Source organism: Phalangium opilio, unplaced genomic scaffold, assembly GCF_054372755.1.
Source record: "Phalangium opilio isolate 3A_F unplaced genomic scaffold, DU_Popi_V2 ptg000209l_1, whole genome shotgun sequence".
Classification (NCBI taxonomy): Eukaryota; Metazoa; Arthropoda; class Arachnida; order Opiliones; family Phalangiidae; genus Phalangium; species Phalangium opilio.
This window is the reverse complement of record NW_028324217.1, coordinates 16,062,056-16,080,971: the sequence shown is the minus strand read 5'-3', so window position 1 is coordinate 16,080,971 and position 18,916 is coordinate 16,062,056. Positions and strand designations below refer to the sequence as shown.

General features: G+C 36.5%; 1 protein-coding gene across 1 annotated transcript; it reads right to left on the bottom strand.

The window, feature by feature from the left end:
• Nucleotides 1–7,463: 7,463 nt before the first annotated feature.
• Nucleotides 7,464–17,010, bottom strand: LOC149620853 (uncharacterized). Its single transcript, XM_089854628.1, has 8 exons — nt 13,310–17,010; nt 12,928–13,234; nt 12,229–12,537; nt 11,641–12,165; nt 11,216–11,320; nt 10,240–10,333; nt 7,692–7,760; nt 7,464–7,534 (listed from the first exon to the last, which is right to left on the bottom strand). Exons 1-8 carry the CDS (start codon nt 17,008–17,010, stop codon nt 7,464–7,466), a joined length of 5,181 nt encoding a protein of 1,726 aa, XP_089710754.1.
• Between the last annotated feature and the right edge of the window lie 1,906 nt (nt 17,011–18,916).

Below are 18,916 nucleotides of genomic sequence, written 5' to 3'. Positions count from 1 at the left end.
CATGAACGCTGAATCTCTAAAGGGACTGATAAACGGGATAGAGACGTTTGCTCTGTAAAAATATAAACCATAATACACCTAAACTTAAACTTTTACTGGTATGTTTAAGTTTAAACCATGTAGAGACCATTTTTAGACCTCTAGTCTAGTGTTGACAGGCCAACATGTGGGGCACTTGCTTTTATTTTTAGAAAAATTAGAGTACAAAAGGGTTTTGTTTTTGTAAATAATATTGTTGTTGAAATTAGGTTAAACACGTTTCTGGTGCTTGAAAAACTCTTAGTGAAAAGAGATTATTAAATTTAACATGAACGTCTAAATCTACTGCCTGAATATTATGGCCTCAAAAACCAATTTAATTTCCATTGCACTTGAAGAAATCGGAAACTTTCTGCCTTTTTTCAGAAGGTTTAATACGGGAATGTTTACCGATTTTTCATGCAGTTTAACACTGCATTTTAAGTTGATCAAATGGTCAACTTTATATGCAGACGTTAAACTTTTCATTCCAGAAATATCCTTACTTGAAGGGGTATAGTTCTGCACGTGAGAAATTTCCTCCTTATAGGAGAATAAGTTCTCTGAAGGTGAAACTTTGCTATGAATATAGCACTAAATGCTAATAATCCTGCGGAATAGCGGATGCTCAAACAGTAATTAAACAGCAAAACATACGAGTATTCGATATTTCAATTATGCCTCATGAGTGGTCAAAATGTAGCCATCCATAGTATTTTCTCCGTCAATATAGTATTATTACTACTACTACTATCCTACTAAAAAACTCCCACTCTTAAGGGTGTTATGCGACACTCTGAAAGGTGTTAAGCGACACTTTTAAATGTGTTATGCAACACTCGAAGAGGTGTTAAGCGACACTCTTGAAGGTGTTAAGTGAGACTATTAAAGGTGTTATGCGACACTCTGGAAGGTGTTAAGTGAGACTATTAAAGGTGTTATGCGACACTCTGGAAGGTGTTAAGTGAGACTAATAAAGGTGTTATGCGACACTCTGAGAGGTGTTAAGCGAAAGTCTTAAAGGTGTTATGCGACACTCTGAAAGGTGTTAAGCGACACTCTTAAAGGTGTTATGCGACACTCTTAAAGGTGTTATGCGACACTCTAAAAGGTGTTATGCGACAATCTAAAAGGTGTTATGCGACGCTGAGAAAGGTGTTATGCGACACTGAATGGTGTTATGCGACACTCTGAATGGTGTTATGCGACACTCTGAATGGTGTTATGCGACACTCTGAATGGTGTTATGCGACAGTCTTAAAGGTGTTATGCGACACTCTTAAAGTCGTTACGCGACACTCTTAAAGGTGTTACGCGACACTCTGAATGGTGTTATGCGACAGTCTTAAAGGTGTTACGCGACACTCTTAAAGTCGTTACGCGACACTCTTAAAGGTGTTACGCGACACTCTGAAAGGCGTTCTGCGACACTCTTTAAAGTGTTATGCATTTTCTTAGAGTGTGTGATTAACACCCTTTGGGTTGTAAACCAACACTGGAAATGGTGTTGAATTTAGCACCATCAAAAAGAGTTAAAAAGGTGTAGACTTACACCTCTATTTCTTAGAGTGAAAGTTCGTGACCTTGTTTTTGATTTGATATTGCACGTTAAAAGTTGGTACGAATACGGATACATCGGGGGCAATTCTCTAACTTAGGCGAGTTATCGCAAGTGATAACTAGAGATGTGAATTACCGTAATTTTTAAAAATGGTAATTTACCGGGTAAATTACCGATTAAAATTTTGAAACTACAAAAATTACCGTAATTTATTATATTTTATGTTTTAACAGGCTTATTACCGCGGTAATTTTGTAATTTACCGGTAAATTACCATTCTAAAATTACGGTAAGATACAAATCGGTAATTTACGCGGTATTTGGTAAATTACCGACTCACACACTGATAACTATCGTCTAAAGGGTTGGTGTCAGCCTCGAGCGTTCTATGAGAGCGCGATATCTAAATAGCTGATTAGTCTCAGGTGTCATCAAACCTTGAACGGAAAGCGGCGGATGTCTCGCGAATTCCCCCTCGAGCTAATGAAGAACAAGGTGGTCAAGTTAAAATTTTACTGTTTATAATTTTTACGAGAGTGATAACTATGCGAAAGGGTTAAGTTGGTCGATAATTTATCGCTTGTCTCCTTGCCTTGATAAAGAGGAAATGTTTATTCCAATTCCAACGAACCAAATTCGACTATATTAATACCGTATTTGTGGGTATATTTCTACTATACTTGAAAGTTTAGAGTTAAGATTCTTTTCCTTCTTTAGCCACAAGTCGCCTGCCAAAGATTAAGAAATTGTATAACTCTACGACAAATTTTCCCAGAACTATAAGCCTAATTGGACAGTGGGGAGGATAGTGAACGAAGTGTGAAAGCGACTTGTGTAACCCTTTAAGTCGTCCGAAAGATATGACAATTTATTTACCTGTGGCAGTAATTATGCTTCGTTTTTGCAGGACGTGTGCTTTGCTTCCTATAAAAAGAATAGCTTGCAGGTAACAAGCGTTGTTTCACATTAAATTATTAACTCACCAAAATGTGATAAGACCCAATCCGTTGAACCTGACAAAGCGTACCCTTCAGCAACATCGTGGTTCATCGCGAATAACGTCAATAGTAAAAACAACCAGAAAAGGTAACTAGATTTGCGTAACTTCTCCATTTTGAAAAGCAAAATGATATTATAAATACGTGGTTAATATTTTCATTTCATGCCTGAACATCTCGCTAAACTGGTTTATGAGCTCATCTAGCGAAAAAGAAAGGGAACTAGTTTTAGTTGAATCAACAACATCGGGGGATGAAATATTTTGGAAGGTCGTTAAACAATTACAATTTTGTTTTTCAAGGAACTTCAGCCTTTTTTTATAAAAGTCCCGGCGGAAATACAAGAAAAACGGTAATAAATAAATAGTTTAGGAATTGCGCAAAACATTTCTCATAATATGAAAGTAAGATAGTAAAACTTAAATCAAAAATTTATTATATTGATCATTTTTAGTTTTATTAACAACTAATATTTATGAAACGAAAATACTAATTTAAACAAAATAGTTTCGTGTACGTATGATGAAAAACTATATCATTATTTCCATATTGTTTTAAAATGAAGTTTTGAACGGAAGACGCAAATATTACGATATCTACATTCAATTTTGAGTATCATAAAAAATGAAGTTGAAAAATTAAAATCAAGTATAAATGAGAATGAGATTCCGAGATAAAGATTAAATATATTTTTATAAAAACGAAGACACGGCTCGTATTTAATACGTTCATAATGAACATTTGATAGTGGAAGCGTTACTCATCTAGTATGCACGTTTGACATATCAAGGCCTGTCCAGAGACTCCAGACTGGCACATTTTGCGCGTTCGCGTCTTCGCTTTGCTGGTTTGCAAGATCGTGCTTCTGTCCACATTGGGTTTTCGCTACACTGCGTCCTCATCTTCCGAAGATACAATGTTCTTGCGAATAGGCCAAGAATTTCGCGCCTTCGCGAGAAAACACCAATCACAGGAAGGGTGTGGTCTTCGGTTCTTGTCTTTTTTTACAATGGCTGAAGTAACATTTTTAGGTAGAGAGGAGGAAACGAAAGAATTAGGGTCTGCAGTATTGGACGACTGGGGTTACAACATTAGGCCGCCTCTCTTCGCAAGGAACAATTAAATTCTTCTTGAATCCCAAAACTTAAAATATACTAAAATAAATAAATTTCGTCTTAAAAAGTTACTAATTTTTGGTAAAGGATAAAAATTATAGAACAAGCCGATGAGGTTCTATTTTCAGTTTACCGTAATAAGTATCGTGTCATGGTGGAACAAAACCATTTTTCCATGCGTAAAAATCCTATGTAAAATTAAAGCAAACATTCTCATATAGTACTAGTCCATTTGTTCGCCCCTTATGTCTCGAGGATCCAGCGACGTTTTCTGTGGGGAAAATGTGATCAAGTGATCGGCCGCCATTTGCGTGGGCTGTGGTTTTATCGTCTGATTCAGAAGACACAATTTTAAAATTGGCAGCGTCTATGCCGTATTCTTTTAGATTTTATTATTTGCTTGCACGTTTCGGAATTAAGGTTCCAATTTTAGTTTAAAAAAATTTAGTTAATGCAATTAAATTTCGCTAGAAAATATATCGTTTACGAATGTTCTTTGTCTGAAACTGCAGCCGACAATAAATCAAAAAATACTTGGAAAAGTGACTAGTTGGCACGAGGGTCTGGTTGCATTTCACTTCCGATAATTGCGCTCGGTTTTTCAACCGAAAATTGAGCGACCGCCGTAGCGGCGACGTTACTCCAATATATACCAAGATTATTGGCAAACGCAACAATGTAACATAATATGAGATTTTTCTAAATTTAACTTTTACAAGACCTTGGCTTCCGAAAGTTAGTTAATTTTTCGAAATAACTGTTAAATTTGATGTACTGCACCTAACTTCTCATTCGATATTTCATTCTACAACTTTAATTACGCCGTAATTACATACAAACGTGACTTACACTTCAATTTTTTTCTATTTTATGTATCTACCGAGGCCACTTTTAAAAGAATAAACAAACATAGAACATATAGATGTCAGTAGAAAGTCTAGTAATACATTTGAAAACGAATGTTATAACGCGTCACAAATTCATTTAGAAGTATAAAATGTTGCAATTTCACGCCGCTCATTAACTATATCAAAGTCCAATAAAGATTGGCAAAAAGAATATGATCGACGGATAATTTTGTTCACCGTAAGTTTATCAACCTCGACGCTGAAATTAAGAAAAAAATGTGTATGAATTACTAATTTCAAATGCTACAACAGAAAGGTGTATCGTAAATTTAGGGGTGTAGTGCACAAAATTAAAACATTTCCACCTTCAAATTTTACACGCCTCGACATAAGAAGGGGTGTGCTTAAAAATAGGGCTATCGGTAAATTTTCATGGCCATAATAACTCATATAATATTTAAACTCCTGGGGATATGCATAATAATGCTCATACAACCATGAAATTACTTATGCCAAAAGAGATTTTGACCAATTTCAAATTGATTTATCATAGCTTTTACACCGGTCCAATGTAACTTTCTAAATAATTTTGATTCATGAGACAAATATTTCAAGGTTTACGACCGTCTTTCTTGATTACGATGAATGATGAGGCTATAGGTTTTCACTAGCAATCGACAAATTAGTCTGTAAGTTTGTGACACACCTTTCCGTGCACAAATTATAAAACATAATACCCTTAGCTTCTCCTGTTGTTTTATCCATTGTCTTAACACCTCCCTAGCTTGAAATTAACAATTCCATTTAGTTAACAATATAAAACTGTTCTATCGGCTCTTTCAAAGTAGGGGAAAGAAAAAAAACTTCAAGTGATCATTAAGGCGGATTGAATAACCATCCGTTCTCAAAAGAGATGCGTAAATAAATTTCTGCACTTCTTTTCAGTTAGTTATGTAACACGTTTTAGTTATAGTTAGTGCCCCAGTGCGGAGATATTTTAAATTTGAAAAACCAGCTTTTTGTTAAAGGGATACTATCAGATGAAAATTTTAGTGCCGTGTTTTATTTTTTCCTGGTTTGTTTTAATTAACTATGAAGTCTCTAATTTTTTGTGATTTTTCAAACATTTTTTCAATGAAAATAAAATTTTTTAAAGTTTGTTAGGCTTAGCAATGGGTTTCGATTTTAGCACACTTACCTACCGGCCAATAAAAACCTCTTTAGGGATAGAGACAAATCAACCAATCCCGTGAAGTTTAGAGAATATTTAGTCGTATGCTGTCTGCTTCAAATAGGAAAAGCTGAGTTTTCGAGGGCGGGAAATAAGTATTTTTTAGAGTGGCCTCGTCAGTCGTCACCATTGACTCCCCAGGACCCGTCGTCTGCTAAAGTTTGAGGACGCTAGTAAGTGTGTTGTAGATTGACTCTGCTGAGGCTTAAAAGATGGGTTTTTTTAATTTTTCCAATCCCGAGCGTCACAAAGAACACTGATCTTCCCATTCCTAAGACTAATAACTAGACACTCAGATTATCAGATATACAACAAAATTACTACACGCCGCATTTTAATATAGTAAGTTTAAGACAAAAATTTGAGTGTAAGTGAAACGTAAAAGCATCAACAACATGTTAATTATCCGCTACTCATTAAATGATCAAACCCGCGCCATTCTTTTGAGTTCTAAAAAGTAGAATAGATATTTCTGAGCCTAATGCAGACGACGTAAATGAGACTCGACTGAGAAAACCTTTGGGGATTGCCTCTTATAAATCGCGGGTGCTGATTGGCCGGTAGATCGCTTTACCAAAATTCAAGTGCATGTTTTGGACACAAAACTTCAATTATTGTTTAAAACTATAAATAGCTCTTCAAAAAATCTTCCACCTGACATTTTCCAAACTCTAAAAATGTCTATGCTTGAAAGTGGTAAAGACTAATAGCCCCTTCCAAAAAGTTTTGAAAAAAATGTTCTTAGTCTGAGTCAGTTCAGTTCTTCTTACAAACAGAAAGTAGTTTCCCCGCATAGCCTAGTTCACAACCTAGATATGACGTTTTTTAGCTCCAAGTGCGCATGCGCGAAGAACTTAAACAACAAGATGCACAAGGCAGTCAAACTTAGGGGCTATTGAAATAACATTAAATGATACAGCAAGGAGAGGAAGTCTGAGCCAATGAAGAAACTAATTACAGCACTGCCTGTACTTTCGCGTAGAAAATTTACAATTATGCACCAATAAATCTATGAAAATCAAGAAAGAAAAATATCCTAAAACATAAAACAATACTTTCCCAGGAAAGCGGAAAATGATAAGTTGGTCGACTAATGATGCTGGAGAATAAGCGAGGCTTTTGTCACAGAGAGAATACTGGGTAATACCATAAGTTTATCATGCCTCTAAGTACACAAATACGGGTTACAACTGGGCATCTTCCGCAGGCCACTGTGACGTCAGAACTCGTAAAGCGCTAAGATCCGAAGAGAGAAAATTTTGAAATTTCTGTCGCGGTGCAGCCACCAAGCGGTCGAGACGATTACTAAATGGGTCACATGAAAAAAAATCATCCAATGGAATAAAGGAGATTTTTCGTTTCGTATAGGCAGGCATTGGGGGGGGGGAACGAATTTTACTTAAGCAACCCCAATTCCCTCTCTCTCTCTCTCGTGAGATAGAGGCGGTTTCAAAACTGGAACATTCTAAAAGGGATAAAAGAAACGCTAGGCTAGGCAGTACAATTTTGAATTGAAGTTGAGGTGATAAATGATACGGAGAGAGTATAGGGTTTCATTGAAGAGAGCCAGACAAACACTATTGCCATAGGTGCCATAGGATTAGCAGCCATTTCTCTACTTAGAGGCATTATAAACTTATGGTAATACGGGATGATTATTCAACCACAACAGTATCTCAATTTATGTTATTTCTATGTTCCTTTCAACTCTGATTGGCCAGCGGGGAGGATATGCAACGAAGTGCGGAACGACTTCTGTAACCCTTAAGTCATCCAAAATATATGAAAATTTGTTATTTACTTATGGCAGACCCCTTTATTGTAACTAGATTTCTTTTCTCCATGACATGTGCATTGTTTTCTATAAGGAAAAATGCTAGGCAGTTAAAAAGGATTATCTTACATTAAGTTTTAACTCACCATAATGTGATGAGACCAAATCCGTTGAAACTGCCAAATCGTAGCCTTCGGCAACCTCGTTGTGCGTCGCTAATAACGTCAATATTAAAAATATCCAAAGAAGATAGCTCGATTTGCGTAACTTATCCATTTTGAAGAGATAAATTAACTAATATTTCAGTGGTTTAAAATTTCTTCGTAGGTGTATGCATCTCGCTAAACTGGAATATAAGAGCTCTTCAAGCGAAGAAAAAAGGAAACTAGTTCTAGTTGAATTAACAATATCGTGTGGATGAAATTTTTTTGAATGGCGTTAAGCAACTGTAATTTTTTTCAAGGAACTGGCCTTTTCGTTATAAAATTTCCGGTGGAAGTACAAATAAAATTTATAAATAATAAATAGTTTTGGAATTGTGCAACACATTTTTTATCACATGAAAATCAAATATTGAAGCTTAGTAATGATATTTAATAGAGACATTGTTATGATTTAGAACATTATTTTTAGCTGAATCAACAACAGAAATTTATAAAACTAAAATATCAATTTAAAGAAAGTAATGGAATGTTTGTAGAGGTGTATAATAATGTCATTATTTTCGTTTTAAAGTGAAGTTTTCAACTAAAAGTGTACCGATTACGATATCGATATAAAATTTTGAGAATGACAATATAACATGAATTAGAAAATTTATGAGATTCCTGGAGGTTGATTAAACATGTATGTAAATGTATAAAACGAGGATTTACTGCCACAGGTAAATAAATTGTCATATCTTTCGGACTTTTCCAATTTTCCGTGATCCTAATAAATGGCGCCTAGAATTGTAAAAACTTTTCTCTATGCAACAAAGTCTGCGCGTTTCAACCGATTTCACAAATATTTAGTACACTGGTTTCCTTTAACCTATAGACGGATTGAATGGTCTTTCGGATTCTATTTGTCACCACCTTTTTAAATGGCGGCCAAAAACTTTAAAACCTTTCTTTATGAAATAATGTCCGCATGCAAAGTAATAAAAAATGTCCCGACGGGCTGACGGGCAACGTTGAGTGCCTTCGCTCCTAGGGTGATGGAAGCTCTTATTACACGCTAGTCCTTAATAAATCTACAAATCCGTAATAAATTTTGAAATCTTTAACAAATCTTCGAATCCTTAACAAATCTTTACATCCGTAACAAATCACAAATCAAAGAAAATTCCATAGATTTCAAATCTCGTACAGATTTTTAACGAGTGACGCACCCCTCGCGTATGTCACGGAGAGGTTCTAATTTCGACGTACCAGTATGTCTCTCTGTGTGTGTGTGTCTATCTGTCTATTGTTACACCCCAGGGGACCGCGTTCGCAGTTGGTAAAGCGGGGCAAATGTGTTGTCAACGTCCGGACCGGAAATTAGGAAAATTGTACTCCACCTAGAGTCCGACGCCGCCGATAGTACGCCGGCGCGCCGCCACATTTCTAGTTTTTAACCCCGCCGCCGCCGTATGTACTTTTAAACAGCGCGCCGCCGCGCCGCGACGCCGAAATATCACCGGCGTACGCCGGCGTGCCAACCAGTCTTGGAAATAGCACAGGTCCAAAACCAGTTTATTAATTGCTCGGACCAGTTTTTTTATTCTAAATCTGGGGGTTACTGGTCCTTGGGATCAGTTTATTAATTGAGAACTTTTAAGAAAATTGAAGAGGGACCAGTTTAAAAATTCTAGTCATTATAAATTTGTACTCCACGGATCTAGACTCCTAGCCTTGCCTTCCTTGCTACAACCACAGCCCACTCGATCACTCTTAGGCTTTACACGCCAATGTTTTTCCTGTGTAAAAGCGCGTGTTGGTAATTTTGGGCTTTATCGCTCGAAATCGAAGGAGCCATTTTTAGCATAGTCGGCCATGGGAGGAACGCAGTTATTTAGCCAGAATTTTGAAACTACTGGTTCAAATCTCTTGAAATTTTAAAGAGATGTGTAAAACAACGTTTGCTAGTTTTTGGAAATTTTCCAAACATTTCCTTTTATAGTTTTTTTTATAAATATTAGAACGAAAATTAGCCCTAATTAAATCAAATCTCTTGAAATTTTAGTGAGAGGCATATTGCACGGTTTCAAATTATGATGCAATGTTTCAAAGTTTTCAAACGAACAATTTTCTTCACAAAATTCATTAAACTTTTGTTTGTGCATAATCCTACAACCTATTTAGTCGCTTAGGAAAATTTTAGGAAAAGAACTATTCGTTTCAAATTTTTGAAATTTTGTACGATAATTTAAAATCTTTCAATATGCCTCTCACTAAAATTTCAAGAGATTCGAACCAGTGAAACTGAAGGAAACAAATTTAAACTGTTTGAGACAAGGCCATGGTTAATTTTCGTTTTAATGTTCTTACAAAAAGCTAGGAAAGAGAAACATTTTAAACTTCGCACAAAAATACCAAACATTATTTTCCAAATCTCATTAAAATTTCAACAGATTTCAACCAGTATTTTCGAACATGGACTGATCTTGTGCACACCACCACTTCACAACTGAGAACTACATACGACATTAATCACTCGTTGTGAACATACACGCCTCTAACGCCGCCGCCGCCATTAAAATTGTATGTAACGCCGCCGCCGGCTTATAGAACGGCGCGCCGGCGGCGCGCCGTCGCCAATATGCCTAAACTGTGCAAACGCCGCCGCCGACAACTTTTTGGCGGCGTCGGACTCTAACTCCACCTACAATTGCTATAACTCCATTGTCTGTCTAACACCACCATCATCCGGTCTTTTGTCCATCCCAAAAGGCGGATTCAACTAGCAGAAGTCCATTAAAACTTATAATATGAAATGACTGGTTACCAGGAAAGAATTCAGCAAAATGACCAAAAAAATATTTTCCCATTCTCTTAACTACCCGTACAAAAATTTACGGCTGCATTTTTGCTGTTAATTAGATTTTTTAGAATCTGCAATATATTGCAAATAAACTGGAATATTCTGGAATAATACTGGAATAAACCTGCAAAATGTTCAATTTCAGACACAATTAAGATGCATTCCAGAGAGCAATGCAGAACATTTTAGACGTTTTGCAGAAAAATATCTTTCGTTGGAAAACTCAGTACAGCAGTATACAAAATTTAGCTACTCTAGAGTCATAAAATAGCTACCTTACAGCTAGAAAACAGAGGGGAAATAGTAACTCCCGTAAGAAATAAGATGTTTGTAGGCTTATTACAGGTACCTTCTATAGTAAATCCTTACTAAGTTTCGTTGCCGATTTTATTTTAATTTAAATTTTGTTTGGTTTGGGAGAGCTTTATTTAAGGCATAGACTACCGACTGAAAAATAGCCCATGAACTTACATTAGTATATCGGAGAGAGACTGGAGATCCTTCCTTAGTAAAAGAAAGTGAAGAAGTGATTTATTTTTTACAAAAATTTCAAGGTGTGTACAGTTGACGATTTTGGGGTTAGAAAAGGGTGGGGATTTTCCACGACAGGGTTCGAACAGTAGGATTATCGATTGATTTGAAAACATGTTATCCTACTGCTCACCTGGGGCTTTACCCTTTTCTTTACGAAGTTTTCCATTTTAACATTCTTAGAATTTATATTTTTTCTTTTTTGTACTGATATTTTTTTAGGGTTTTTTTGCAATTTCTATTTTATACAACAACTTTTTAGTAACAATTTAAGTAGCAATTTTAATAAGTAAGAAATTAAGTAACAAATTTTATAAGTAAGAAATTAAGTAACAAAATCAATTTAGTTAAGAAAATAATTAACACTCCCCGCGTAATATTGACTAATATTACTAAATAACATTTTATTTTCTCCTTTTTTTTTTAATTTATCTCTAAGTTATACAACAATTGTATAGGACGTCTAATTGTATTTCCATTACTTGTGCGAAGTTCGCAAGATCTGATTTTATTATCTCTGCCTAATTTAATTTCCGTTACAACACCTAGTTTCTATACGTGTTTTGGCACTTTATCTTGGTGAATCAACATTACATCGCCTAACTTAACCTCGCTTTGTTTATTTTTAGCGCAATTGTGGTGCGCTGATCGCAATTCCATTAAATATTCGTGCCTCCATCTTCTCCAGAAGGTCTCTATCAATTGTTCCCTATATCTAATTCTTTTAACCATTTCTCTTTGAGTTTCCGGAGCCTTGACCAGTTTTAAATTTTGAGGGGGTAAACAAGTAATTCTTTTGCCGGTTAAAAAGTGCGCCGGTGTGAGTGGGGAGGGTTCATCAATGTTGTTAAAAACGTAGGTTAAGGGTCGTGAATTTATAGCGGCTTCCGCCTCTACCAGAATAGTTTCCATTTCCGAAAATTTAAGCATGGCTTTTCCCAAAACCTTTTTTAGTATTGTTTTTGTTGACCGAACTAGTCTTTCCCAATAGCCTCCATGCCAGGCCGCCCTTTCCACTATGAATTTCCATGTGATTCCTTTTGCACTAGATAATTCCAATAGCTCTTTTCCATTTAATTTTTCCTAAATAAGGTTTAAGTCTTGGCTACCCTTTTTAAAGGTAAGAGCGTTGTCAGAGTAAATTACTTCTGGTATTCCCCTCCTTCCCATCATTCGTTTAAAAGCCATTATGAAATCTTCAGTTGTTAATGTTTGAACTAGCTCAAGGTGCACAGCACGAGTTACAGCGCAAGTGAATAAGCATATGTAGGTTTTCTCAGTGTTTTTGTTTGTGTTATTTCTTATGTAAAGCGGACCGGCAAAGTCCACGCCTATTACTGAAAAGCTTTGAGTTTGTTCAATCCTATCCGAGGGAAGAGGGGCAGTTGGGGCTTTCCCAGCCTTAGCTAGATCCTTTTTGCATGTTACGCAGTTTTTGATGGTTGTTTTTGCTACCTGTCGCGCGGCTATTATCCAGTATTGTTCCCTTGCTTGAGTTACGGTACTTTGGACCCCACTATGCATTACCAACCTATGACATCTATCCATAATCAGTGATGTAAATCTATTTTTGTTTAAGATTATAGGGTGTTGTTCCCTATAGGTTAGAACTTTTGATTCTGTTAGCCTGCCTCCCACACAAATTAATCCGTCCCCATTGAGTATAGGGTTGAGAGACACTAATTTTGATGATTCGGGGATAGGATTACCGTTTTGGATAGCAGCCCATTCTATTCCAAATTCATTTTTTTGAATATGTTTTATCCAGTTAATTTCCGCTCTAGCCATTTCTTGGGCCGTTATAGGTCCTGTAATTTTTATTTTGTTCTTAGCGCGCTCTAATACCCTGTAGAGGTATGCAGTGACCCGTAATAGCTTGCAAATGGTTCCATAATTATTTATGTTAATTAAGTTGTTTAGATTTCCTTTCTCCTGAGATCTAATAGTCAAGTTAATAATTTTTCTTTTTTCTGGTTCTACGGACTCGGGGCTAAATTCGAATTCTATATTTTTATCTTGGGGCCAATTTGATTTAGGTTCCTTTAACCATTGTGGCCCTTCCCACCAGACTTTACTTTGAGCCAATTTTTCCACTGTCACTCCCCTAGTGGGTAGGTCTGCCGGGTTTTGAACTCCGGGGCAATGTGACCAACTGTTTGGGTTGGATAACTCTTGAATTTCTTTTACACGGTTTGACACAAAAGGTTTCCATGTGTCAGATTTTCACTTTATCCAATGTAAAGCTATTGTGGAGTCTGTCCACATGAAAATCGTTGTGTTTTTATCGCTAAATTCCTCCTTGACGTAATTAACTAACCTAGCGCCTAAGAGGCATCCCATTAATTCCAGCCTAGGTAGTGTTAGTGTTGATTCTTTTAGGGGGGCTACCCTAGCCTTGGCAGTGATTAATGCTGAACCAACTTTTCCTGATTTTAATTCAAATCTTACATAAATAACCGTAGCATAAGCCCCTTGACTAGCATCGCAGAATCCATGTAATTCTTGAGATACAATATCGTCCTGGCTAACTCCGTAATAATGTCTTGGGATTGAGATATTACGTAATTTTGGCAATTCAAGAGTCCATTTGCTGAAGTCTTCAGCCAAGTTTGGGGGTAAGGCTTCATCCCAACCTAATTTTAATTTCCATAGTTCTTGCAAAAGCATTTTTGCTCTAATTGTGTAAGCCGAGAGTAGGCCGACAGGGTCGAAAATTTGCGCTACGGTACTTAAAACTTCTCGTTTACAGATTTTTCCGGTTTTAATTAACTCAAATATTTTTGTTAAGTCAAAGGAAAAGGTATCGGTACCCGTGTTCCATCTTAATCCCAGAACCTTTAGAGTTTCAGGCTCCGTTCCTCCTTCAAATAAGGCTATTTCGTTTTTGTCATTATTTTCTAGCATTCTGTGATCGCTATCTGCCCATTTTTTCCTTAATTCTATAGAATTTGTTTGCCATTTACGAAGGCGCATACTAGCCTTTGACATGAGGTCCATAGCCCCTGTAGATAATTTGAAAGCCTTCTCTACACTATCATCCCCACTAGTCAGGTCATCGACGTATAGGTCATTGTCTAACATTTTTACTACCTTAGGATCAGCGTCGGGGGTGTTTTTAATGTGATGTTTAATTGTAGCTGTTAAAATGTGGGGGGAAGAAGTTATGCCAAAGGGTAATCGTGCAAATCCTAACTCTATAAATTGGTTCATTTGGATTTTTCCAGTGCTATCCTGTACGACCCACAAAAATCTAACCGAGTCCCTTTCTTCCTCGTGTAAGGCTATCATTAAAAATGCCTTTACAATGTCAGCGATAAACGCTACTAAATGTTTTCTGAACCTAATTAATAATAGAAGCAATTCTGGAGTTAAGTTTTTGCCTGGGTCTAGGCAGTCGTTCAACGACGGAACCCCCTTTGCGTGGGAGGAGCCATCGTTGACCACTCTTAGTTTTGTTGTTTTGACTTCTGGTCTTATTACGGCTTGATGGGGTAAATAAAAAGTGCCTGGTTTTTCGATACTTGGTAATGGGACCCTTTCTATTATACCTAATTTCAATTGCTCGTCTATAACTTTTTTATAGTCCGAAAACAATATGGGATCATTCATGAATCTTTTATTTAAAGCTATAGCCCTTTTTGTAGCTACCTCCTTGTTGTTGGGTAAGACCCCTTTTTCAGTTTTCCAAGGAAATTGCACGTGGTACCTCCCTTCTATTTTTTCTATTTTTAAATCTAAATTTTCTGCGTTTTGATCTTGATTTTGTTTACAATTTCCGTCTAAAATTCCAAGACTTTCTAAATCCCAAAAGCCCTTTACTATGGTTTTTAATTTACTTACTCCTATTCCCATGGATATAATTGAACATTCTAGTAATTCTGAGTTTCTTCCTTCTCTTGGCCCTTGGATAGCCCATCCTAGCATTGTTTCAATAGCCACTAATTTATGTCCAAATCTTTCTGATTTTCCCGTGGCAACTTCCCAGTAAAAATCTCCTCCAATCAGGAATTCTATGCTAGAGCTACAAGCTAGATTCCCATTAATCTGATCTGCCAATTGCCATCCCTTTAAGTTAATAAAATGTTCTACTTCCGCGCTGTTGTATGATGTTATAGTTTTGCAAATGTATGGGACTTCTAGCGCTGTTATTTCCACCCTTTTGTTTGGATTTTGTGTGTTTTGCAAGACTAGTTTTATTTGTCTACGTTTTTCTTGGACTGGGATTTCGCTACCAAAATGATAAATTTCTACTACCTGCTCTCCAATTATAGGTAATTTTAGTTGTTCAACTATGTTATTTGTTACAAAACTAGCCTGAGCTCCGGGGTCCAAGAGACCTCTAATATTTTTATTTTCGTTAGTGTTAGGATTTAAAGCTATGGCTCGAGCTGTCTGTAATAACACCGTTCTCTCACTAGTTACTGACATGGTTTGGCACCCAGAAACAATGCTTTCTGGCGTTGGAGACGATTGGGTTTTAATTATGTTAACCTCATTTTTATCACATAAAGCAAAACTATGTCCTTTTCCACATTTTTTACAAATTTTGATATGTGATGGACATATTTCTGCAGAACGATTTTGCCTAAGGCAAGTAAAACATCTTCCTTGATCCCTTACTATTTTTTGTTTTTGTTCTAAGTTGAATTTTGTGCAATTGGGGGATCTATGGACACTATCCTGGCAGAAGATGCAGTAAATGTTATCAGAGGGGTTTCTTTGATAATTAAATTTGGGATAATTATTTTGATGATAATTTTTGGGGTAGTTATTTTGATAAGTTCTTGGGTTATTGTTAAACCTTATCCCCGTATTCAAAACCTGCGCTGAAGATCTAGGCCTAAAAGAATTGCTTTCGTTTTTTGGTTTAAATTGAGACCCATCCATTTTGGGTTTGGGGTTTCCTGGCGTAGCTCCTAGAAGTCTCGCAGATTCTCTATTTTCCAATTCTTTCTTAATAAATTCTAACAAAAAGTTAACATTCCATCTACGTTCTTCGTTTAATTCCCTAGAATATTGTAGCCTAAAATCCTCGGGGAGACTTTTTAAGATAGAGGCACAAAAGGCGTTTCCCTTAGCTGAAGTATCTACGTTTAATGCTTTTAAGCTGCGAATGTTGATTTCACAAGTGTTATAGTGGTTTCTTAGTGCCTTTAAATTGTTTGAATCATTAAGTGGTTTTAATCCTAAATCTAACAAAGCATTTGTATGACTTAAAATTGCAAAATCCGGATTTCCAAATTGGTTAATCAAAATTGTTACTGCTTCATCATAAGCCTCATCAGACGCGAAAAGTCCTTCTATAGCCATTTTGGCTTCTCCTTCTAAGTAAGATTTCAAATAATTGAATTTTTCTACCTTTTGAAGTTCTTCTTTGTTGTGTACAGCTGCCTTGAATTGGTTCCAAAACGATGACCACTGGGTGAGATCGCCGTTGTATTTCGCCATGATGAGTATTGGTAGTTTAGTTGTTTCCGCCGTTCTTGATTGAATAGATCCTCCCCCGTGGTTTCCAAGAACGCTGAGGTTGGTATTAGATCCCGATATTGACGGTGCATTTGAAGTGGTTTGTATTCCTTGGTTACGTATTTTTTTTAATTTTCGATTAGTCCGATTTTTAATAAGTATCAAGTCCTCGCGGTATTGTTGAGCAGCTTTCACTTGACTTTCCGCTTCCGAGGTCGAATCCATTAATTTAATTATTTTTTCTTCCAGTTGAATTAGATCTTGTTCTTTTTGTTCTACGCACGCCAGTGCATCTTCCAAATCATCCTCATCGGGTGATTCTTCTTTTAACAGCTTTTCCAAAGCCGTGATTAGTTTAGTAGTTAAAGTTCTTATAGCTTTCCTAGTTGCTTTTAGGTTTTCTAATTCCTTTTTCTTTGCCGAGGAACCGCTTGCTCCCGCTTCTTCGCCATCTCCAGCCATTTTGATTGAGTTTATTTTATTCCGATTACTAATTTACGTTTATTTTAGGGGATGTGGTTTAATCCCGGGTTGACACGCACCATATAGTAAATCCTTACTAAGTTTCGTTGCCGATTTTATTTTAATTTAAATTTTGTTTGGTTTGGGAGAGCTTTATTTAAGGCATAGACTACCGACTGAAAAATAGCCCATGAACTTACATTAGTATATCGGAGAGAGACTGGAGATCCTTCCTTAGTAAAAGAAAGTGAAGAAGTGATTTATATTTTACAAAAATTTCAAGGTGTGTACAGTTGACGATTTTGGGGTTAGAAAAGGGTGGGGATTTTCCACGACAGGGCTCGAACAGAAGGATTATCGATTGATTTGAAAACATGTTATCCTACTGCTCACCTGGGGCTTTACCCTTTTCTTTACGAAGTTTTCCGTTTTAACATTCTTAGAATTTATATTTTTTCTTTTTTGTACTGATATTTTTTTAGGGTTTTTTTGCAATTTCTATTTTATACAACAACTTTTTAGAAACAATTTAAGTAGCAATTTTAATAAGTAAGAAATTAAGTAACAAATTTTATAAGTAAGAAATTAAGTAACAAAATCAATTTAGTTAAGAAAATAATTAACACCTTCCAGATATTTTGTATGCATGTTACAGTCAGAAATTGCTAAGTTTGTGGGATAATTGCAGGCGTGATTCGGATACTTTTTAGGATAATTGTAGGCGTGTTTCAGATACTTTTCAGGATCATTACAGGCGCGTATCAGATACTTTGTAGGATAATTGCAGGAGCGTTTCATATAATTTTCAGGACCATTACAGGCGCGTTTCATATACTTTTCAGGATCATTGTAGGTGCGTTTCAGATACTTTGCAGGATCATTGTAGGTGCGTTTCATATTCTTTGTAGGATAATTCCAGATGCGTTTCAGATACTTTGTAGGATAATTGCAGGCGCGTTTCTGATACTCTGTAAGATCATTGCAGGCGCGTTTCAGATACTTTGCAGGGTCATTGCAGCCGCGATTCAGATAATTTTTAGGATAGTTGCAGGCGGATGTCAGATCATTTTTAGGATAGTTGCAGGCGCATGTCAGATACTTTGCAGGATAAATGCAGGCGCTTTTCATATACTTTGTAGGAAAATTGCAGGCGCGTTTCAGATACTTTTAAGGACCATTACAGGCGCGTTTCAGATACTTTAATTTGTACGATTATTGCAGGTGCTTTTCAGATAATTTATAGAATAATTGCAGGCGCGTTTCAGATACTTTGTAGGAAAATTGCAGGCGTGTTTCATATACTTTGTAGGAAAATTGCAGTCGTGTTTCAGATACTTTTCAGGATCATTATAGGCGCGTTTCAGATGCTTTGTAGGATCATTGCAGGTGCTTTTCAGAAAATTTTTAGGATCATTGCAGCCGCATTTCAGATACTTTATAGGACAATTGTAGGCGCTTTTCATATACTTTGTAGGAAAATTGCAGGCGCTTTTCAGCTACTTTGTAGAATCATTAAAGGCGCGTTTCAGATGCTTTGTAGGATCATTGCAAGTGCTTTTCAGATAATTTTTAGGATCATTGCAGCCGCATTTCAGATTCTTTGTAGGATAATTGCAGGAGCATTTCAGATACTTTGTAGGATAATTGCAGGCGCTTTTCATATACTTTGTAGAAAAATTGCAGGCGCTTTTCATATACTTTTTTGGATCATTGCAGGCGCGTTTCAGATACTTTTCAGGATCATAGCAGGTGCGTTTCAGATACTTCGCAGGGTCATTGCAGCCGCCTTTTAGATACTTTGTAGGATCATTGCAGGCTCTTTTCATATAATTTGTAGGATAATTGCAGGTGCGTTTCAGATACTTTGTAGGATAATTGCAGATGCGTTTCAGATACTTCGCAGGAT